At 41.6% G+C, this 24,924-nt stretch overlaps 1 protein-coding gene across 7 annotated transcripts in view; it reads right to left on the bottom strand.

Moving 5' to 3' along the window:
* The window catches only part of LOC143984009 (uncharacterized), a 204,637-nt gene that overhangs the window by 44,867 nt on the left and 134,846 nt on the right, over positions 1–24,924 (bottom strand). For 6 of the 7 annotated variants that reach the window (XM_077484256.1, XM_077484255.1, XM_077484259.1 and 3 more), the window contains 9 exons: positions 22,530–24,120; positions 20,585–20,622; positions 18,045–18,102; positions 15,520–15,569; positions 15,387–15,435; positions 13,600–13,704; positions 13,286–13,399; positions 12,871–12,975; positions 4,658–4,759 (listed from right to left, as the gene is read on the bottom strand). In XM_077484256.1, coding sequence (XP_077340382.1) covers positions 4,658–4,759; positions 12,871–12,975; positions 13,286–13,399; positions 13,600–13,704; positions 15,387–15,435; positions 15,520–15,569; positions 18,045–18,102; positions 20,585–20,622; positions 22,530–24,120 — 2,212 coding nt within the window. The remainder of the gene's footprint in view (positions 1–4,657; positions 4,760–12,870; positions 12,976–13,285; positions 13,400–13,599; positions 13,705–15,386; positions 15,436–15,519; positions 15,570–18,044; positions 18,103–20,584; positions 20,623–22,529; positions 24,121–24,924) is intronic. The other variant, XM_077484257.1, reaches the window with a different exon arrangement.

Below are 24,924 nucleotides of genomic sequence, written 5' to 3'. Positions count from 1 at the left end.
GGCAGCTGACTCCTGCCATCCTCTGGTCCTCCTCCAAGCCCTGCACTTTCTGCTTCCCAGTTCCACCGCCAGCTTCTTTTTGGCAGCAGCTCATGGTAAGGGGTGTGGCACTGTAATGTAGGGGAGGGTCGGGACATCTAGTCTTACAGATACAAATGGCCCTTTGCTGGCAATCAGAACACTGATGCGGCCCACGTTAAAATTGAGCGCGACACCCCTGGTCTAAACTGGCAACTTTTTAATATGCTAGCCTAAATTCCCCAAGAATTATATTTCACAAATCTACATTCAGCATTTATATTGAATTATACATAGAAAAATTATTGTTTGTATAGTACTTTTAGAAGAGATTTTTTTTGTAAACCTCTGTATGCTCATGTGGCATAAAACAATACTGTAAACATTAGAGTCAGTTATTATAAAATGTAAAAAAAAATCTTGACTTTGAGCCCCAGAAGTATGTAAAACCATATAATACAAAGCGGATTGTTTCCCATGTATGCACACACGATACGAAAATCGTAAAAAAAAAAATGTTGTCCAACAAACGATCGTTAGTACGGTGCTTTCGACACCCGATTCTGGTTTTTCAGACATCAGACAAACGCTGGATGTGCAGACTAACATTTATCGTACGTGAACTCAACTCCTGATTTTCGTTTAATTAGTATGGTTTTCATATGAAAAAAATCTTAAGAGCAAGATTATGCATGCTCAGAAACAAAAGAATACATACAAAACTAGTCAACATATTACGTCACTTCTGAAGTTGTATTTTGTCGTATGAGAATTTTCATATGGTGAGTAACCTCTTCACTTTCAACATGAGACTATCATGCAACAAAAAATGGATGTTCCAGTCGTCCGAAAATCTGATAGTTTGTATGAGGCTTTAGGCAATTTTAGAATGTTAACCTACCATTTATGACTTTGTATGATTTCATCTGCAGTGTGGCTTCTTAATGATACATCTAATGATATACCAATACATGTAAAATGCTTCTTTACTTATAGTTGTGCTCAAAAGTTTGCATACCCTGGCAGAAATTGTGAAATTTTGACATTTATATTGCAAATATGAATAATCATACCAAAAATAATATATAATAACAGAAATCACCCAAATGTCCCTAATAAAAAGTTTACAAACCCTGGAATGTGCAGCCTTGGTACAGACACAGAAGGTGGCACTCACAGGTTAAAATGGTTATTAAAGATTAATTTCCCACATTTGTGACTTTTTAAATCACAATTAGTGTCTGTGTATAAATAGTCAATGAGTTTGTTAGCTCTCAATTGGATGCCCTAAGCAGGCTAGACACTGAGACATGAGGAGGTAGAAAAGAACAGTCAAAAGACCTGCGTAACAAAGTAATGCAACTTTATAAAGATGGAAAAGGATATTAAAAGATACCCAAAGCCTTGAATATGCCAGTCAGTACTGTTTAACCTTCAATACCAGGCACTTAACCCCTTCCTGCCCAAGCCAATTTTGAGCTTTCTGCGCTGTCGCTGTTTAAGTGACAATTGCGCCATCATGCTTATCATTTTGTTCCCACAAATAGAACTTTCTTTTGGTGGCATTTGATCACCTCTGCGGTTTTTATGTTTTGCTAAACAACAAATAAAAAAAGCCTGAAAATTTTGAGAAAAATAAAAGTTTTGCTTTTGTTTCTGTTATACAATTTTGTAAATAAGTACATTTTCTGCTTCACTGACAGGCACTGATAAGGCGGCACCGCTGAGGTGGCACCAATGAGTGGGCACCGAAAATGGGTACTGATATGCGGCACTGATGGGCATTGATAGGGGCACTAATGGGCACTCATGGGTGGCACTGGTGGGCAATGATGGGCACTGATAGGCGACACTGATGGCCACTGAAAGGCTGCAAATATGGGCACTTATGGGTAGCACTGATAGGTGGCACTGCTGGGCATTGATACGTGGCACTGATATGCATTCCTGTGGCACTGGCAGGCATTGTGAGTGGGCACCGATTGCCAGCTGCCTGGGCATTGATTGCCAGCTGCCTTGGCACAGATTTGCATTTCTCTGGTGGTCTGGGGGGGCATACCTGATGATCCAGTGTGGATGGGCATCCTGATGGCCCTGCACGGCATGAAGGTGGTCCTGGGTGGGATCTGAGGGTGGGCTGTGCTGATAAACAATAAGCACAGACTCTCCAGTCTGGAGAGCAGCCGATCGGCTCTCCTCTACTCGCCTCTATCAGAGGCGAGTGAGGAAAAGCCGATCAACAGCTCTTCCTGTTTACATCATGATCAGCCATGATTGGACTCAGCTGATCACATGGTAAAGAGCCTCCATCAGAGTCTCTTTACTGAGATCGGTATAGCGGTGTGTCTGACTGACACACCCCACCACCGATCGCCACAATGCGTTCCCCCACGGAAGTGGTTACTCCCTTATTAAGAAGGGGAAAATTCGGGCTCTTTTGATATCAAGCCAAGGTCAGGTAGACCAAGAAAGATTGCAGCCACAACTGGCAGAATTGCCCAGAATACAAAGAAAAACCCACAGGTAACCTCAGGAGAAATACAGGCTGCTCCAAAAAGATGGTGTGGTCGTTTTTAACCACTTCCCGACCAGCGCACGACGATGTACGTCGACAGAATGGCACGGGCAGGCATATTGGCGTACATGTACGTCCAATCTTCAATGCTGCCCTGCCATCGGGAGCGCGCCGCCGGCGGCGCGCTCCCGCGCTGGTCGGGACCCCCGTGAGTCCGGTCGCGGGACCCACGGACTCGATCGCCGTGGGCATCCCCGCGATCGTCTCACGGGACGGCTGAATGGAGGAAATGCCATGTAAATAGCATTTCTCCATTCTGCCTAGCAACTGGGGACGCTGATCTCTGCTCCATGTGATTGGAGCAGAGATCAGTGTTCACTAAATGAAAGCCCAACCCCCCCACAGTTAGTAACACACCCCTAGGAACACTTAACCCCTACACTGCCACCCACTGGTTAACCCTTTCACTGCCAGTGTCATTTACACAGGAATCACTGCATTTATATAGCAGTGATTACTGTATAAATGACAATGTTCCCAAAAATGTGTCAAAAATGTCCGATGGGTCCCCCACAATGTCGCAGTCACAATAAAAATCACTGATCGCCGCCATTACTAGTAAAAAAAAAAAATAATAAAAAATTATTAATAAAAATGCTATAAAACTATCCCTATTTTGTAAACGCTATAACTTTTGCGCAAACCAATCAATAATCGGTTATTGTGATTTTTTTACCAAAAATATGTAGAAGAATACGTATCGGCCTAAACTGAGGGAAAAAAATGTTTTTTTTTATATTTTTGGGGGATATTTATTATAACAAAAAGTAAAAAATAATGCGTTTTTTTTTAAATTGTTGCTCTATTTTTGTTTATAGCGCAAAAAATAAAAACCGCAGGGGTGATCAAATACCACCAAAAGAAAGCTCTATTTGTGGGAACAAAAGGACGTCAATTTTGTTTGGGAGCCACGTCGCACGACCGCGCAATTGTCAGTTAAAGCGACGCAGTGCCGAATCGCAAAAAGTGGTCTGGTCTTTGACCAGCAAAATGGTCCGGTCTGAAAGTGGTTAAGGAGCAAAATTCAACAATACTGAAAAAAAAAAGAGCTGCATGGTTGAACTGCTAGAAGGAAGCCTTTACTGCACCCATGTCACAAAAAAGCCCAATGAGGCATGTCAAGGTGTTGTTGGGTATCGTTTTGTGCTCCTTAAAAACAACCACACCATCTTTTTCCAGAGCAGCCTGTATTTTTCCTGAGGTTAACTGTGGGTTTTTCTTTGTATCCTGAACAATTCCTGTGGCAGTTGTGGCTGATATCTTTCTTGATCTACCTGACCTTGTCTTTGTATCAAGAGATCCCCAAATTTTCCACTTCTTACTAAATGATTGAACAGTACTGACTGACATATTCAAGGCTTTGGATATCTTTTTATATCCTTTTCCATCTTTGTAAAGCTTAATTACCTTGTTATGCAGGTCTTTTGACTGTTCTTTTCTGCTCCTCATGGCTTAGTATCTAGCCTGCTTTGTGCATTCATGTGAGAACTAACAAACTATACACAGACACTAATTGCAATTTAAAAAGCCACAAATGTGGGAAATTAACCTTTAATAGCCATTTTAACCTGGTGTGCCACCTTCTGTGTCTGCACCAAGGCCAAACATTCCAGGGTATGTAAACTTTTGATCGGGCCAGTTTGGTGATTTCTGTTATCATTATGATTTTAAAAGGAGCCAAAGAACTGAGATAATAATTGGCTTTGTGCGACCACTATCCTTGAATAAAAGACAGTTTTTTTTGGCTAGCCATATTTTCAATATAAATGCCAAAATTTCACAATTTCTGCCAGGGTGTGCAAACTTTTGAGCACAACTGTATAAATGTGAGGCTGTCAGCTTGCAGTGCCCAATCCTTTACCCTGGCCTTCCTCCACCAATGCCCATTTATGCTTGCATTGTTATCTATATCTGTGTTATCTGAGTAGTCTGTAAATACACACGGTTTTCACTTGCTGCCATTAGTCTTTTTATAATAAAAAGATATATATGTATACGTGTATATTAACGCTTGGCAAGCCCAAAGCAACACATTTTATGGGCAGCTGGAAAATCTGAACTCACCAGAACGGATTACAGGGTCTTCATCTGTGTGTGTCTCCTCCACAGACATGCATTCATTTTCCTCAAGGTCACAAGGAGAAGCTGGCTTGTCCAATGTCTGCCCTGCATCCATGATTACCATAAAAATTAAGGGTTAAATGAAACATTCTCTCTGTTATGCTTTCTCACTTGCTGCCGCAATTATTTTCTTATAAAGAAATAATTAATAATAGTAATAATGATTATTTATATATCTATATATACTATAGATAGATAGATAGATAGATAGATAGATAGATAGATAGATAGATAGATAGATAGATAGATAGATAGATAGATGATATACAGTGGGGACGGAAAGTATTCAGACCCCTTTAAATTTAATTCTTTGTTATATTGCAGCCATTTTCTAAAATCATTTAAGTAAAAATTTTTTTCCTCATTAATGTACACACAGCACCCCATATTGACAGAAAAACACAGAATTGTTGCCCTCTTTACAGATTTATTAACCACCTCAATACAGTGCAGTTACACCCCCTTCCTGACCAGACCAATTTTCAGCTTTCAGCCCTCTCCCAGTTTGAATGACAATTACTCAGTCATCCAACACTGTATCCATATGAAACTTGCGTCATTTTTTCCACACAAATAGAGCTTTCTTTTAGTGGTATTTAATCACTAATGGGTTTTTTATTTTTTGTGCTATAAATGAAATAAAACGTAAATTTTGTGAAAAAAAATGCCTTTTTCTTTGCTTCTGTCATAAATTTTTGCTAATTAGTAATTTTTCTTCATAAATTTTGGCCAAAAGTTATACTGCTACATATCTTTGGTAAAAATAACCCACATTAGTGTATATTATTTGGTCTTTGTGAAAGTTATAGAGTCTACAAACTATGGTGCCAATCACTGAAAATTGATCATTTCTGATCAGGCCTTCAGTACATCAGTTGTATCTCATTTCTTGAGACACTAACAAGTCAGGAAAGTACAAATACCCCCCAAATTACCCCTTTTTACAAAGTAGACATTCCAAGGTATTAATTAAGTAGCATGGTGAGTTTTTTTAAGTTGTCATTTTTTCCCACAATTCTTTGCAACATGAAGATTTTTTTTTATTATTATTTTTTTTTACAAAATTGTCATATTATCAGGTTATTTCTCACACACAGCATATGCATACAACAAATTACACCCCAAAATACATTCTGCTACTCTTCCCGAGTACGGCAATACCACATGTGTGAGACTTTTACACAGCCTGGCTACATACAGAGCACCAACATTGATGTAGTACTTTCAGACGTTCTACGAGCAAAAATTACGCATCTCATTTCTCAACCACCTATTACACTTTTGAAGGCCCTGGAGTACCAGGACAATGGAATTTCCCATAAAATGACCCCATTTTGGAAAGCAAACACCCCAACGTATAATCTGTGAGGCATAATGAGTCTTTTGAATGGTTAATTTTTTTCCAGAAGTTTTTGGAATATGTGGAAAAAAATTAAAACGCATTTTTTTTTACACAAAATTGTCAATTTATAAGATTTTTCTAACACATAGCATGTATATAGCAAAAATTACCCCCCAAAACACATTCTGCTACTCCTTCAGAGTATGGCGATACCACATGTGTAGGACTTTTACACAGCCTGGCCACATAGAGAGGCCGAACATTGAAGTAGTACGTTCAGGCGTTCTAGGAGCATAAATGACACATCTCATTTCATTCCTACCCATCACACTTTTGAAGGTCCGGGACCACCAGGACAGTGAAATTACCCACAAAATGACCCCATTTTGGAAAGCAAACACCCCAACGTATATTCTATGAGACATGGGCTGCAAATAGGTACTTGGGTAGTCTGATGGGCTGGAGAAAGGTACTCGGGTACTCTGATGGGCTGGAGATAGGTACTCTGGTACTCTGATGGCCTGGTGACAGGTACTCCGATGGCCTGGTGACAGGTACTCGGGTACTCCGATGGCCTGGTGACAGGTACTCGGGTACTCTGATGGCCTGGTGACAGGTACTCGGGTACTCCGATGGCCTGGTGACAGGTACTCGGGGACTCAGATGAACTTTGATAGGTACTCAGATGAACTGTGACAGGTACTCGGGTACTCGGACTGTGACAGGTACTCGGGTACTCGGACTGTGACAGGTACTCGGGTACTCAGATGGACTTGGACAGGTACTTGGGTACTCAGATGGACTGGAACAGGTACTCGGGTACTCAGATGGGCTGTGACAGGTACTCGGGTACTCAGATGGGCTGTGACAGGTACTCGGGTACTCGGATGAACCGTGACAGGTACTCGGGTACTTTGATGGGCTGTGACAGCTACTCGGGTACTCGGATGAACCGTGACAGGTACACGGGTACTTTGATGGGCCGTGACAGTACTCGGGTACTCTGATGGACTGTGACAGATACTCGGGTACTCTGATGGACCGTGACAGATACTTGGGTACCCTGATGGACTGTGACAGGTACTCGGTACTCTAATGGACTGTGACAGGTACTCGGGTACCCTGATGGACTGTGACAGGTACTCGGGTACCCTGATGGACTGTGACAGGTACTCGGGTACCCTGATGGACTGTGACAGGTACTCGGGTACCCTGATGGACCGTGACAGGTACTCGGGTACCCTGATGGGCCGTGACAGGTACTCGGGTACCCTGATGGGCCGTGACAGGTACTCGGGTACTCTGATGGGCCGTGACAGATACTCGGGTACTCTGATGGGCCGTGACAGATACTCGGGTACTCTGATGGACCGTGACAGGTACTCGGGTACTCTGATGGGCCAGGACAGGTACTCGGGTACTCTGATGGGCCAGGACAGGTACTCGGGTACTCTGATGGGCCAGGACAGGTACTCGGGTACTCTGATGGGCCAGGACAGGTACTCGGGTACTCTGATGGGCCGGGACAGGTACTCGGCTACTCTGATGTGCCGGGACAGGTACTCGGCTACTCTGATGTGCCGGGACAGGTACTCGGGTACTCAGATGAACTGCGACAGGTACTCGGGTACTCAGATGGGCTGGGACAGGTACTCGGGTACTCTGATGAGCTGTGACAGGTACTCAAATACTCTGATGGGCTGTGACAGGTACTCTGATGGACTGTGATTGACAGGTACTATGAGGGGTGGTGACAGGTCCTCTTTATTGGGGGGGGCAATCAGTATGATTGGTGTACACTGTAGGCGGTAACGAGATGTTACCGCAATCTCCTCCTCACACACGATCGGTGTGTGAGGAGGAGAACCCGGTAACATCTCGTTACCGCGGTTTGTTTACATTTTAGTGATCGGCTGTGAAAGGATCACAGCCGATCATGTGGGTAAACAGCCGGCCAATGGCTGTTTACCAGCGTCGGTGACGAGCAGTGTTCCCGGGGAACACGCCGCCACCAACGTGCACGCGCAGCGCGCTCACGATTGCGCGCATGCGCCGTGCACAGTCGGGGTGTGACCACCTGTGATCGGCCGTGACTTCATCACGGCCGATCATGTGGTAAACAGCCATAACCAATGGCTGTTCACCCCCTTTGGTGGCGAGCGGTGTCTCCGTGACACGCGGCCACCGAAGAAACAGGGATGCGCACGCACGATCGCGCGCATTCCCTGTTTAAACGGGAGGCCGTCATATGACGGACTCCCGCCACAATAGGTGCACCGCCTGGCCGTCATTTGACAGCCAGAGGTCAGCATCTAGTTAAAAAAGAAAAACTGAAATATCACATGGTCCTAAGTATTCAGACCCTTTGCTGTGACACTCATATATTTAACTCGGGCGCTGTCCATTTCTTCTGATCATCCTTGAGATGATTCTACACCTTCATTTGAGTCCAGCTGTGTTTGATTATACTGATTGGATTTGATTAGGAAAGCCACACACCTGCCTATATAAGACCTTAGGGTCGGTTCACACTAGGACGACTTGTCAGGCGACTTAGCCGCCTAACAAGTAGCATCCTGTTCTGTACAATGGAACCGTTCTAAACACAAGTCGCTCCGACTTAGAAAAAGGTTCCTGTACGACTTTGGGGGTGACTTGCATTGACTTTTATACAGAAGTCGTTTTGCAATTCTCCGCCGCGGTCGCGTCTCGGTCGCCTGAGGCAGTCGCGCTGTAAGTCGTGCTGCCTCAGTGGGAACCGGACCTTACAGCTCATAGTGCATGTCAGAGCAAATGAGAATGATGAGGTCAAAGGAACTGCCTGAAGAGCTCAGAGACAGAATTGTGGCAAGGCACAGATCTGGCCAAGGATACAAAAACATTTCTGCTGCACGTAAGGTTCCTAAGAGCACATTGGCCTCCATAATACTTAAATGGAAGACATTTGGGATGACCAGAATCCTTCCTAGAGCTGGCCATCCGGCCAAACTGAACTATTGGGGGAGAATAGCCTTGGTGAGAGAGGTAAAGAAGAACCCAAAGATCACTGTGGCTGAGCTCCAGAGATGCAGTCAGGAGATGGGAGAAAGTTGAAGAAAGTCAACCATCACTGCAGCTCTAAAACCAGTCGGGCCTTTATGGCAGAGTGGCCCAATGGAAGCCTCTCCTCAGTGCAAGACACATGAAAGCCCACATGGAGTTTTCTAGAAAACACCTGAAGGACTCCAAAATAGTGAGAAATAAGATTCTTTGGTCTGATGAGACCAAGATAGAACTTTTTGGTCTTAATTCTATACGGTATGTGTGAAGAAAACCAGGCACTGCTCATCACCTGTCCAATACAGTGCGGACAGTGAAGCATGTTGGTGGCAGCATCATGCTGTGGAGGTGTTTTTCAGCTGCAGGGACAGGACAACTGGTTGCAATCAAGGGATATCCTGGATGAAAACCTTCTCCAGAGAGCTCAGGACCTCAGTCCGGGCCAAAGGTTTATCTTCCAACAAGACAATGACCCTAAGCACACAGCTAAAATAATGAAGGAGTGGCTTCACAACAACTCCGTGACCCTTCTTGAATGGCCCAGCCAGAGCCCTGACTTAAACCCAATTAAGCATCTCTGGAGATACCTAAAAATTGCTGTCCACCAACATTTACCATCCAACCAGACAGAACTGGAGAGGATCTGCAAGGAGGAATGGCAGACGATCCTCAAATCCAGGTGTGAAAAACTTGTTGCATCTTTCCCAAAAAGACTCATGGCTGTATTAGATCAAAAGGGTGCTTCTACTAAATACCGAGCAAAGGGTCTGAATACTTAGAAACATGTGATACTTAATTTTTTCTTTTTTTAATAAATCTGCAAAAATGACAACAATTCTGTGTTTTTCTGTCAATATAATAAAGAGTGAACAATTTAAGGGGGTCTGAATACTTTCCGTCCCCACTGTATATTAATCCTAAATTCACCTTGCGCTTTGGAATAAAAAAAGCCAAAATTAAATAATTTCATAGCAGCCACCTTACATCGGTGTTAAATCAATGCCAGGAAACTTAAAAACAAGAGCAGCTTTCCATTATTGCTCCAATTTTCATGCAGCGTTGTTTGAATATTGGAGCAACAGTGGAATACTGCTCTTGTTTTAAAGTTTAATGATATTTGTATATATGTTTATTAACATTTGGGAAAGCCAAGCAACACATTTATGTGCAGATAGAAAACTCTGGGCTCACCAGAAAGGAGCACAGTGTCTCCATCCTTGTGTGTTATCTCCACAATCACGGGTCCATTTTCCTCAAGGTCCCTAAGAGAAGCTGACTTTTCTGATGTCTGCCCTGCATCCATTATTACCATGAAGAGTAATAAAGTGTTAAATAAAGCAACTTAAAAAGTTTAACACAAAATCCCCTCTGTTATGTCTTCTTACTTGATGCCACAAATATTTTCTTATTAACCAATTGCCTGCTGGGCACTTTTGCCCTCTTCTTTCTGCCCAGGCCAATTTTCAGATTTCAGAACTCTCACACTTTGAATGACAATTGCGGTCATGCATAATTGTACCCATGATGATTTTATCATTTTTTATTTTTATTTTTTACACAAATAGAGCTTTCGTTTGGTGGTGTTTACTAATCACTTATTTTTTTATTTTTTTGCTAAATAAACGAAAGAGTGAAAAGTTTAAAAAAAAAAAAAAAAGCGTTGTTTGTTATATAATTTTGCAGAGAGGTAATTTTTCTCCTTCACTGATGTGTGCTGATGAGGCTGCACTGATGAGACGACACTGATAGGCAGTACTGGTGGGCACTGTTCAGACTGCACTGATAATCAGTGCCCTGATTATCAGTTTACATGCCCCTTTTACACGAGTCGGTTATCGGCTCTCCTCTCCTCATGCTGTCAGCGTGAGGAAAGGAATGCCGATAAGCGGCTTCTGTTTACATCGAGATTGGACAACAGCTGATCACGCGGTAAAGAGCTGCTGATTGGCTCTTTACCTGAATCTGTGGGAATCACGGGAGGACGACATATGACTCCCTCCCAGAACTTGCTGGCTGCGCTGTAGCCATCATTTGGCTATAGCGCAGTCGCAAATGGTTAAAAAGATACAATATATGTACAGTGGTGTGAAAAAGTGTTTGCCCCCTTCCTCATTTCCTGTTCCTTTGCATGTTTGTCACACTTAAGTGTTTCGGAACATCAAACCAATTTAAACAATAGTCAAGGACAACACAAGTAAACACAAAATGCAATTTGTAAATGAAGGTGTTTATTATTAAAGGTGAAAAAAAATCCAAACCATCATGGCCCTGTGTGAAAAAGTGATTGCCCCCTAAACCTAATAACTGGTTGGGCCACCCTTAGCAGCAACAACTGCAACCAAGCGTTTGCGATAACGTGCAATGAGGCTTTTACAGCGTCCTGGAGGAATTTTGGCCCACTCATCTTTGCAGAATTGTCCTAATTCAGTTACATTAGAGGGTTTTCGAGCATGAACGGCCTTTTTAAGGTCATACCACAACATCTCAATAGGATTCAGGTCAGGACTTTGGCTAGGCCACTCCAAAGTCTTCATTTTGTTTTTCTTCAGCCATTCGGTGGTGGACTTGCTGGTGTGTTTAGGATCATTGTCCTGCTGCAGAACCCAAGTTCGTTTCAGCTTGAGTACACGAACAGATGGTCGGACATTCTCCTTCAGGATCTCTTGGTAGACAGCAGAATTCATAGTTCCTTTTATCACGGCAAGTCTTCCAGGTCCTGAAGCAGCAAAACAGCCCCAGACCATCACACTACCACCACCATATTTTACTGTTGGTATAATGTTCTTTTTATGAAATGCAGTGTTCCTTCTACGCCAGATATACTTGGACACACACCTTCCAAAGAGTTCCACTTTTGTCTCATCGGTCCACAGAATGTTGTCCCAAAAGTCTTGGGGATCATCAAGATGTGTTGTGGAGAAATTGAGACGAGCTTTGATGTTCTTTTTGCTCAGCAGTGGTTTTCTCCTTGGAACTCTGCCATGCAGGCCATTTTTCCCCAGTCTTTTCCTGATGGTGGAGGCATGAATGCTGACCTTAACTGAGGCAAGTGAGGCCTGCAGTTCCTTGGACGTTGTTGTGGGGTCTTTTGTGACCTCTTGGATGAGTCGTCGCTGCGCTCTTGGGGTAATTTTGGGCGGCCGGCCACTCCTGGGAAGGTTCACCACTGTTCCATGTCTTCGCCATTTGTGGATAATGGCTCTCACTGTGGTTTGCTGGATTCCCAAAGCTTTGGAAATGGCTTTATAACCCTTTCCAGACTGATAGATCTCAATTACTTTCTTTCTCAATTGTTCCTGAATTTCTTTGGGTCTCGGCATGATGTGTAGCTTTTAAGGATCTTCTGGTGGACCTTACTGTGTCAAGCAGCTCCTATTTAAGTGATGCCTTGATTGTGAACAGGTGTGGCAATAATCAGGCCTGGGTGTGGCTAGAGAAATTGAACTCAGGAGTGGACAGCCACAGTTATTGTATGTTTTAACAAGGGGGGCAATCACTTTTTCACACAGGGCCATGATGGTTTGGATTTTTTTTCACCTTTAATAATAAACACCTTCATTTACAAATTGCATTTTGTGTTTACTTGTGTTGTCCTTGACTATTGTTTAAATTGGTTTGATGTTCCGAAACACTTAAGTGTGACAAACATGCAAAGGAACAGGAAATGAGGAAGGGGGCAAACACTTTTTCACACCACTGTATGTATACATGTTTATTAACACTTGGGAAAGCGAAAGCAACACATTTATGTGCAGCTATAAAAATCTGAACTCACCATAAAGGAGTACAGTGTCTTCATCTGCATGTGTTATCTTCTCCACAAGCATGGGTCCATCTTCTGGGGGCTTACCAGGTGAAGCCGGCTCACCCGTTTTCTGCCCTGTATCCATTATAACCATAAAATAAAAAAATAAGCATCAAATAGAGTTGATGTAAATACATGACTCCGTATTACTAGCAGCGCACACAGTGAATGACGAAAGTGAAGCTTCTCGCTTGTTATCTAGGTGTCTCACACAGTGGAAGTAAAAGAATGTTACATCACTTCCGCTTTCAACGTGACACATGTCATCACTTTCACAGCTGCAAATCATGTAGTGTTTCCATATTTTTGTCCAACCCCTATATATGTATGTTAACATTTGGCAAGCCCAAAGTAACTGGGGGAAACCCAGGAAATCTGAACTCACCATAAAGGAGAGCAGTGTCTTCATCTGCATGTTTTATCTCCTCCACACACTTGCATCCATTTTCCTGATCGCTACTAGGAGAAGCTGGCTTGTCCAATGTTTGCCCTGCATCCACTATTAGCATAAAAAAAATTACATGTTACATGAAGCAACTTAAATACTTTTCATTACAAAATGCTGTCCTTCTTACTTGATGCCATAACTCTTTTCTTATTAAAAATGTACAGTATACTGTATGTGTATACATGTTTATTAGCACTTGGCAAAGCCAAAGCAACACCTTTTTTGTGTGCAGCAGAAAAATCTGAGCTCACCATAAAGTAGTACAGTGTCGTCATCGGCATGTGTTATCTCCTCCACAAGCATGCATTCATCTTTTGGGGGCTTATCAGGAGAAGCTGGCTCATCTGCTGTCTGACCTGTATCCATTATTTTAACAAAACAATAACAATAAATAAAGCTTATGTAGATACGTTTATACATTTTAACACAAAATTCCACTTCCACTTACTTTCTGACACCATTATTTTCTTTTTAAAAAGATACAGTATATATGTGTATACATGTGTAGAGATGTGCACAACAGAAAACGTGTTTGTTTAGTTATGTTAATAATTACCGTATTTATCGACGTATAACACGCACAGGTGTATAACACGCACATTCATTTTAAGAGGGAAGTTTAAGTTCCTGCATAGAGCTTATTTCACCCCACAAAGGCTAGCCCGGATATTTCCCCAAAGAGATCCACTGTGTCCCAGGTGCAGTCGTGACATTGGCTCCTTCTGGCATATGGTCTGCACTTGCCCCAAGATCCAGCCCTACTGGCAGCAGATAGCTGACACAGTCAGTGAGGTGTCCGGTGCCCGGGTCTCACTCGACCCCCTGGTCTTCCTTCTGAGCCACATGGAAGAGATTCAGGGGGATAGATACACCAAATTATTTTTGACCTTCTCCTTGTTCTATGCTAGAAGAGAAATTCTTCTCAAATGGAAATCAGTGGAACCGCCTAAGAGGGAGACCTGGAGCCGCACAATAAACACTGTACTACCTCTCTACAGGCTTACCTATGAAAGCAGACAATTCTCCGCTAAATTCGATAAAATATGGTCAGACTAGATTGATACTAACGGCTGAATAACCCTAGAATTTAACTCTGGAAACACCCATAGATAGGTATCTAGCCCCCCCCCCCCCCCCCCCAGTGGAGGGCCCATCCTTCACTTATTCAGTTAGGGAACTTAGAAACATTAGCCTTAAGTCTGTACTGGTTGAACACTGAGGCTAAACACAGAGGACAATAGATTCTAATCTGGCGGGAAGGGTGGGAAGGGGGGGGGGGTGCAACAGAGAGTACTGTGATTACGAACTAGAGTTGGAGATTGGAGAATGGAAAGGAATGACAACCTACTAATATATATGCCTGTAAATACTTTTTTTCTGCAAATGAAACTGTAATGCTGTTTTGTCTTTCAATAAAACCTCTGTTAAAAAATAAAATGAATAAATAATAGGCTTAGTCCCAGCACAGAACCCAGGAGGACCCCACTTACCACACCTGACCATTCTGAGTACTCCTCATTTATCACCACCCTCTGAACAAACCCCCGTAGCCAGTTTTCAATCCATGTACTCACCCTATGGTCCATGCCGACAGACCTTAGTTTGTACAGTAAAAGTTTATAGGAAACTGTATTGAATGCCTTTTAGAAAATCCAGATACACCACGTCTACTGCCCTTCCTTTATCTAGATGGCAGCTCACCTCCTCACAGAAGGTTAATAGATGTGAACATAATAGAGGTGAACATGAACATTTAACAGAGTTGAAGTCTAGGCCTCCAACTTGTTTTAATTTGATTTAAGATACAGTAAGTCCAACATATCTATTCTAACATTCAGAACTGTTATAAAATCGGGGTATATTTTTATTTCTAGACAGGATAGGACAAACAGGTGATTGGATGTCATAGGTAACACCTCACTCATTTTATACTTTATTAATATTTAGTGCCACCTAAACTACACAGCTCAAATAATCCAAAGAATGAATGGTCAGGAAAGGGTTGATTTTTTTTTTTCTACAAGAAAATAAACCATACCTGAATTTCTAAGGTCTCCAGCCACACTACTCAAATATGTCCGAGTCTGCTACAAAGAAAGTAAGATTAGTAAACCCATAGTAGTAAATTGGTATATTTCATATGTCAGATGTATGACTGCACATTGTCTTACTTGTTGGGAAACAATACAGTGTTCTGAAGTTTGTTCAGAGGTTGGACCACCTACATATGTAAAAATAATGATAGACATTAGTCTGATGAAAAGCCATGGAATAGTGCATTTCTTGAGGTAAATAAAAGTAAGACAAGTAAAAAAACAAAAAAAAAAACACAGAAACACAACATATGGAAGGAAAGAACAGGATAGTAAAAAAACAAACAAATGCTATGCAGACGTGCAGTATGTGTTCATAGATACGGTATTTATATATAGTCATGCTGTAGAAAAAAAAAGCAAAATACTGAATGCCTACAGTGCCCTGAAAAAGTATTCATACCTCTTGAAATTTTCCACATTTTATCATGTTAAAAACAAAACGTAAATGTATTTTATTGGGATTTTATGTGATAGACCAACACAAAAAGTGGCACATAATTGTGAAGTGGAAGGAAAATGATAAATAGTTTTCAAAACGTTTTACAAATAAATATGTGAAGTGTGGTGTGCATTTGTATTCAGCCCCCCGAGTCAATACTTTGTTTAACCACCTTTCACTGCAATTACAGCAGTCTTTTTGGGGATGCCTCTACCAGATTTGCACATCTAGAGAGTGACATTTTTGCCCATTCTTCTTTCTAAAATAGCTCAAGCTCTATCAGATTGGATGGAGAGCATCTGTGAACAGCAATTTAAGTCTTGCCAAAGATTCTCAATTGGATTTAGGTCTGGACTTTGACTGGGGCATTCTAACACATGAATATTCTTTGATCTAAACCATTCCTTTGTAGCTCTGGCTGTATGTTTAGGGTTGTTGTGCTGCTGGAAGGTGAACCCCTGCCCCAGTCTCAAGTCTTTTGCAGACTCGAACAGGTTTTCTTCTAAGATTTCCCTTTATTTAGCTCCATCCATCTTCCCATCAACTCTGACCAGCTTCCCTATCCCTGCTAAAGAAAAGCATCCCCACAAAGTGATTCTGCCAACACCATGTTTCAGGATAGGTATGGTGTGTTCAGGGTGATGTGCAGAGTTTGTTTTCTGCCGCACATAGTGTTTTGCTTTTAGGCCAAAAAGTTCGATTTTGGTCACCAAAGCACCTCCTTCCACATCTTTGCTTTGTCCCCCACATGGATTCTTGCAAACTGCAAATGGGATTCCTTATGGCTTTCTTTCAACAATGACTTTCTTCTTGCCACTCTTCCATAAAGGTAAGATTTGTGGAGTGCACAACTAATAGTTGTCCTGTGGACAGATTCTCCCACCTGAGCTGTGGATCTCTGCAGTTCCTCCAGAGTTACCATGGGCCTCTTGGCTGCTTCTCTGATTAATGCTCTCCTTGCCCGGCCTGTCAATTTAGGTGAATGGCAATGTCTTGGTAGGTTTCCATTTTCAGATTGATGGATTGAACAGTGTTCCATGAGATGTTCAAAGCTTGGGTTATTGTTTTCTAATAACCAAAGCCTGATTTAATCTTCTCTACAACTGTATCCCTGACCTGTCTGGTGTGTTCCTTGGCCTTTATGATGCTGTTTTTTCACTAAGGTTCTCTAACAAACCTCTGAGTGCTTCACAGAAAAGCTGTATTTCAACTGAGATTAAATTACACAGATGGAATCTATTTACTAATTTGGTGACTTTTGAAGGCATTTGGTTCCGCTAGATATTAGTTAGGGGTATCAGAGTAAAGGGGGATGAATTCAAATTCATGCCACACTTTTGATATTTATTTGTAAAAAATAAAATTGTAAAAAATAAAATTAAATAAAATACATTTAAGTTTTTGGTTGTAAATGATAAAATGTGGACAATTTCAAGGGGTATGAATACTTTTTAAAGGCATTAATGATGTCAGCAAGGAAGAAAGGTAAAGGAGTATGGCCCAGAGAGCTTCAGTCCTCCATCCTCCCATAATGCAAGAGGGCGTTGGTGGTATGGAAACAAATGCCAGCAGCACAGCAAGTGAACTGGTAGCAGCAACACGTTTTAACTATTTTCACCAATGCAGGACCATTTCTTCAAACTATCTCAACTGGAAACCTGCAGGCTTGATCATCTTTGCAGCTCCAGGCAGACAGACAGAAAGAAAAATTACTGGTCTACCATCTAGATTTGGGCACAAAAAACTGGAAAGAAACATTAATGAGCTATCATCTCATCTGGGCAAAGGGGGGGGGGGGGTACACCAAGTGGCACAAAGATTTCAGAATCGTATGAGTCACCTCACACAGTGTCTGGGGGTTGTAAGGGTGTCATTAAATCCATTGATGAGGTGGTCAACATGAGAGCACCACATTGATAGAGCAAGGAGAACGATCACACAACAATAAATTAGGGGGAAGGATGATTTTTTGGTGCACATTACTGAGAGCACTGGTCATAACAATCTCCCTTTCTTCCATTATATGACTGTCCTGTGCAAACCATCGGCGTAAGTGACATTTGCAATTCATTAGGGTGAATCTAATCTGGTGATACAATTTCTAAATCAAGCTGGAGGTGGAGCACATTTTGAGCGGCTTATTTCACTCGTCTTTACTTACCCTCTTTGCTTTGTAATTTGCTCAATGATGTCACCACAGATTTTGCATTGCTTGGAAACTATTTCAAATAAAGACATATATTTACATTTTAACCACAGCACTTGCACTTAAGTATTTTGAGAATGATTTTGAGTAGCTATCTGACATGTTCCAAAAAGGTGAACTTAAACACAACTTTAACACAATTCACAGTAATGCATAAGTAACACACATTAATGCACTAAATATGAATGGGTCCTCAAAGATTGTTGTGCTGATATACGAGGTGTGTCTAAAAAGTTTGGTGAATGGTATCAGAAAACAAACAAAACAGAAGATACAAACAAAATTACCTTTATTGGCCTTCAAAATAAATTGCCATCCTTCACAACACAGTTTTGGCAACATTCATAAAGCCTCTGGAAACTGTCAGCAAAGGCCTCTTTAGGAATTGATCATAGAACCGCTGTCACGCATTCTTAGATTACCTTTAGGATAATGCCATTGTTGTCCAAGAAGGAGATCAACATTCTCTTGACCTTGGATTTTTTTCAAGTGACTCTTTTTGGGTCCTAGGGAAGGCTGAACGCCATTCCATGGATTGCCGATTGGATTCTGGATTAAACTGGTAGCACCATGTCTTATCCGTTGTGAGATGATGGTTCGCAGAAATGGATGGATCCTTGTCACACATGGTAATGAAATCTCCAGAGGAAGAAATATGTCAGCTTGTGCAGCACAAACCGGGAACAGATCTTCCACTTATTCAAATCTTTGCAGACGATGGTGCACACCGTGTCCTTGCTAAAGCCCAATTCCTCTGCTATCAATCGGAGTCAGTCACCGATCTCATGCCAGCATTTGTCACACTCGATCATGTTTGGAAATCTGTTTGTCGACGGCCGACCCGAACGTGGCTCATCCTCAGTCGTTTCCTTACCATCACAAAAGCATTTGATGCGTCTCCCTCGGCCGTTTCCCCAATTAGTAGCAGAACTTGATGTTCACTCCTTGCTCTATTCCACTGTGACTTTATCTCTGACACTGACTATGTTTGACTGCCCGCATCGGTTTAGCCTGACGGTCACATGCACTCCATGCTCGGTGTCACTTCTAGATGTGTCTCTGGATAGGCACGTGCATGCAAACGCACCTGGCCTATGTTGCCATTGAGAAAAGGAGGGTAGAGTTCGCGCTATAGAGACAGTGGTTGGAAATAAGAAAAAAAAAAAAAACTAAAACCGCTTGAAAGGGAAGCTGCCACTACCAAAAAACGTCCCAACTGAATGAGTAGGGAAAAGCTGTATGAAAATAAAGAGGTAGTTACGGCGCTCTCCTATACTGGTGGAATAAATCGCTTGCTACTCATAGGTGAAAATCACATGAATAAAAATCACATGTGAACTGGGTTACCACTATTCTACCTTCTCAAGTGTTAGTGTTGCTGAATCGCATTGAAAACAATATATATTGATACAAATTCTTTAAAAATCAAATAAAAAACTTATATGACAGTGAAATAAACATAATAGAAAAAAGACGTAAACAGCTGCTGTGCAAGAAAGTGCTGACGTGCTACAGTGTGAATTAATGCATTTAGGGCCTGACTAGCTTACGTTTACTTTACATAAACAAAACTTTCTTTTATAAAGTGCATCAAAAACCTTTTCAGATTTTCTAAAAAACCAAAACAGTTGAAAAATTATTACAATTGCAAAGAAATATTATCACAAAAAGAAAAAAGTTTGGAAATTATCAGATTGAAAAAAATTTTGGGGAAAAAAAGTCCTCAAGGAAAATACATTCCCTCTGAAAAAGTTTTATTCTTCCAAGAGTTTTCCATAAACATCAATGAAAGTGACTCGTGCTCAGTGCCTTAGTGTATACTGGAGCAAAAACCGGTGCGCTATCCATGCGTGAAGCAAATTGCTGCACTCGCCAGCTCCCCTGCCCCTGCAGGGGTTAACTTGCCTCCACAGTGTGAGCCCCTGTGTCGCTATATAAAGCTGGTCCGGTGTGCTGTTCAATTGTTCCTCATTTGCTCATATGTAAAAAGATACAGAAACTTCCATAGTGCAAAACTGTATTTCAAATCAATGCCTTTATTGTATAAAACAAGTGGCCACTCACATATATGTAGATTAAAACTTTCGTATTATCACAAGTAGTAAAAACACCGCTGCCGCCTTGTGGGAGAGAGTGTGTACGCTAGGCCACGCCCTGCGCGTTTCGTCATTGGACGTCGTCTGGAGCGCCATTGATATATCTGACCATTTACCAATTTTTTAGACACACCTTGTATAGTATAATTTACAGATAGCAGAGAGTGCATGGTAAAACGGTTTGTATAAGCCTCTATGTGTTCTGATAAACATTAGGAGGAGACACAACCTAACTTGATGCTGACAGTACAGGTGGTAATTTTTTATATTATGGTGACGTCCAAAGGTTATGGTGTTTTACAACTGAACAAAGTTTTGAAAACACTTGATTTATGCATATATTATCCACTTTAAAAAGTAACGACAATTGTATATACTCCTCAGTAATATGATACGTACCTGCACAGTAATGTTTTTGAACGTTTTATGAAAAAAACCTAAAATAAATGAAGATGCAAATGCCAAAATGAGTAACACACATAGGAAATACACTAAAATAACAAACACAGCCACAAAAAAATGGGGGAAGGGGGGCAGCACAAAATTCCAATAGTTACAAGACAATAAATAGAAAGTCATCAGTTTTTGTCAATATGCACCCTGGACAAGTTATATTTTGACAGCTTGATCATAAGTAAACATCCAACCTCTATTTTAAGTCCATGGCACACTTAAAGGGGTTGTAAAGGTTTGTTTTTTATTTTCTACATAGGTTCCTCTAAGCTAGTGCATTGTTGGTTCACTTACCTTTTCCTTCGATTTCCCTTCTAAATGTTTTTTTTCTTTGTCTGAATATCTCACTTCCTGTTTCTCCTCAGTAAACTTCTCACCATCATCCGAGCGGTGGTTAGTCAGCCTAAACAGCTTACTGAACAGCTTACTGAGGAGGAACAGGAAGTGAGAAATTCAGACAAAGAAAACAAAGAAAAAAAACATTTATAAGGGAAATCGAAGGAAAAGGTAAGTGAACCAACAATGCACTAGCTTATAGGAACCTATTTAGAAAATAAAAAACTAACCTTTACAACCCCTTTAAAGTATAACTAAAGGCAAAACATTTTTTTTAGCTTTGGATATAGCGGAGAAGGATTAGAACCCCTGTCAGATATTTGCTTGCTTCCCTGTTAGGGGGATCCGCAGTCTCTATTTGCTCTGTTTACGGTGATCATCGAAAGGGAAAGAAAATCCAAAATTTTGATTTGTAACCAGAGCACAAACAGAGGGGAAATCTTTCAATTGGGGGCACTAGTTCTGGTGACACCCACTTTGGAGGTTTTCCTCTCACTTCCTGATTTGGCTATGGACAGCAAATCCCGCAATAGGCTACAGATTGCAAAAAAAAAAAAGCTGACATGGGTTACTCTTGTAGTGGTGGACACAGGTTTTGCCTTTGATTCTACTTTAAAGTATATGTCAAGGCCAAATAATAAATAAAAAGAAAAAAAAATGCATTCAAAGCACTCGTTTGTAAGTTTATTAAAAGTCAGCAGCTACAAAAAGTGTAGCTGCTGACTTTTAATAAACACTCACCTGTCCCATGGTCCAGTAAAGCGGCCGCCCGAAGCCTCGGCCCTCTCCCCCGCTTCTGGCATTGCTAGTGTGGGCACCCGGCTGTGACAGCTTGCGGTTTTACAGCCGGGTGTGCAGTGCGCGAGTCACGCTGCGCTCTCTTAGTGGCCAGGCAAGCTTCTTGGACCTGTGATGTGTCCCAAAAGATAGCAGGGAGGGAGGGGGAGAAGAGGAGTCACCTAGGCAGCGAGGTGGCGAGAAAAAAAATGACATGCCAAATGTGGTATGTAAGGGGGCAAGGAGTGCTTAAAGTGGAATTTCCACTTATGGGTGGAACTCTGCTTTAATATATCTCTGCAACAAATGCACATTTACAATATTGTATCCCTTAAAATGCTACAATTACAAAAAAAAAAACTGTTAATCTGCCAGAAAGCTCTTAACCTCCATGTTCACTCCATGCTTCTGCTGTGCCCAGAGCCCACCCTATTTTTATGCCCCGATTAGAGCCTCTGGGGCCGGACTCAGGGGTGCCGGCGGTGATGGATAGGGGAGGAAGAGCCAGGGCGCTTTTAATGGAAATGCTGATACCATTTAACTGCAGCAGAGGTCTTGTGTGTTATGTGTCTGAGTAGTGTGTGCTTATTACAGTAAGTTAGGAGCACACTGGATTTCTGTCAGATCAATGGATATTTTTCAGTACTTATGTTTTTAGAGATAAAACATCAGGAAATGTGCATGCATTGCAGAAATGTACAGAATCTTTTTTCCATATTTTGTCCAGATCTAAACTCTAAGCTGTAGACTTTTGTACAAGATAGGACACACAACCTACCTCTCTTCAGCTGATCTGAAAATGCTTTTATGTGCAGTGGACTGGGATGACAAGTTGCATTCTGTACTTCTGATGCTTGGATACCAGGGGGTGTTGGTAGGACTTCTTCCCTGGAAACAGGTGCGGCTTTGATCAGTGATTCTTTTACAGGGAAGGCCTCCTTTGCTCTAGGGGAGCTGGCTGAAATTTCCATGCATTTATTATTGATAATGGAAGAGCTTGAAGTTTGTCCAATTAACAAATCAGTTCCAGTAGTAATGGCTGAGAGATGAGCTACTGATTGACTTTGTTTCTTGAGGACGGTTGCTCTCAGGTCTACAGGAACATCTGATTCATGAGAATTTACAGTGTGCACCAAAGCTTTTGTGGTAAGGACATTCCTTGTGGACTGTTCACCGGATGACTGGCTAAAACCTGGGGATTGCTTACACTGCTCCTCTGATTCTTTGCTGGTAAATTGAGGGTTCATAGGTTGCACATTTGATTTCTTGCTAACACTTGGAGAGCTCAGAGGCTCCTTACCTTGCAGTATATCAGTGTTAGCAGGGCCTAAAGTTATGCTAGGGGCATGCCTAGAAAAATGTTGCTCTTCAGGTTTCATTACTGTTTTTCCTAAACTTTGCAGCATTAGATCCTTATTTTTGGTATGTATGTTATGCTGCTCACTTGATATGTTATTATTTGGACACTTCATAAGCTGCTGTTTATCTGACGCCTTGATTCTACTGCTGGAGCTCAAAGGCTGGATAACTAAAGGTTTCGTAGGATTATGATAGACTGCACTAGTGGACACTAACTTATCTTTGCCATTACATGTGTTAGTAGGTTTTGCTCTTGCATTGTTTTCACCAGCAGCCGAATCTTCAGATGTCAACATTTCACCACTAATGGAAGATAACCAATTACTGTTATAAGCAACATTTACTGGGTTGAATGTAGTACCTTGGAGACTATCTGGATTTTTTACTTTGCTTGCAATATTAATAAATTGTCCAGATGGAGAACTTGTTACTCCAGGAGAATGTCTAGGAAGATGTGACAATGTTTTTATGTGCAGTGAACTGGAATTACAAGCTGCATTCTGTACCTCTATTGCTTTACCACTATTGATATGAGTGGATGTTGGTGGGACTTCTCTGGAAATAGATGCTCCTTTGATCGGTAATTCTTTTTGAAGGAAGGCGTTCTTTGCTCTAGGGGAGCTGGCTGACATTCCTGTGCATTTATTACTTGCAAAAGAAGAGCACGAAGTCTGTCCAATCAACATCTCAGTTCCAGTTGTAATGGGTGAGAGATGAGCTACTGATTGACTTGGTCTCTTATAAATCGTTTCTGTCTGGTCTACAGGAACATCCAAATTGTGAGAGTTTACAGTGGGTGCCAAAGCTATGTTTGTAATGTTAGCAAACTGCCTAGATGGATCATTTGTTACTCCAGAAGAATGCCTAGGAAGTTGTGAAACACTTGTGGCATCATGTAAAGGGGTGGAGCTGGCAAACGGGCCTGGTGTCCGTGTTGACACTGAAGACTCTAATGCAGCAAATTTTTGATTATTTCCATCTGAACATGCCTTTGTACCAGTATGGTGATCCTGTAAAACAATATAAGTGTAGGTTATAATCTCACATAAAAACACCTTTTCAGTTTATATTACGCTTTTTTTTTGACAGGTAACTACAGCATACCTCCTAACTTTCTAAGATGGGAAAGAGGGACATCTATCAGCAAAACGTGTGTAGGCAAAGGACACAACCCTGCCACACCCACATTACATGGAATGGATGGGACTTTTCCATAAAAGCCAAATTTATGGAGTGCACAACTAATAGTAGTCCTGTGGGCAGATTTTACCACTTGAGCTGTGGATCTCTGAAGTTCCTCCAGAATTACCATGGGCCTGTTGGCTGCTTCTCTGTTTAAAGCTCTCCTTGCCTGACCTGTCAGTTTAGGTGGATGGCCATGTTTTGGAAGGTTTGCAGTTGTGCCATACTCTTTCCATTTTCAGGTGATAGATTGAAGAGATGTTCAAAACCTAACCCTGCTTTAAACTTCTCTACAACTTTATCCCTGACCTGTCTGGTGTGTTCCTTGAACTTCATGATGCTGTTTATTTACTAAGGTTCTCTAACAAACCTCTGAGGGTTTCACAGAACAGCTGCATTTATACCAAGATTAAATTACACAGAGGTGGACTCTTTTCTAAGTATGTGACTTTTGAAGGCAATTGGTTCGACAAGATTTTAGTTAGGGGTATCAGAGTAAAGGAAGCTGAATACAAATGCACACCACACTTTTCAGATATTTATTTGTAAAAAATGTTGAAAAACATTTATTATTTTCCTTCCACTTCACTATTATGTACCACTTTGTGTTGGTCTATCACATAAAATCCCAA

The sequence above is a fragment of the Lithobates pipiens genome, unplaced genomic scaffold (assembly GCF_037356315.1).
Source record: "Lithobates pipiens isolate NorthernLeopardFrog02 unplaced genomic scaffold, aLitPip1_a1.2 Scaffold_16, whole genome shotgun sequence".
NCBI classification, from domain to species: Eukaryota; Metazoa; Chordata; class Amphibia; order Anura; family Ranidae; genus Lithobates; species Lithobates pipiens.
The sequence above is the reverse complement of the archived record's forward strand: the minus strand, read 5'-3'. Positions and strand labels throughout refer to the sequence as shown.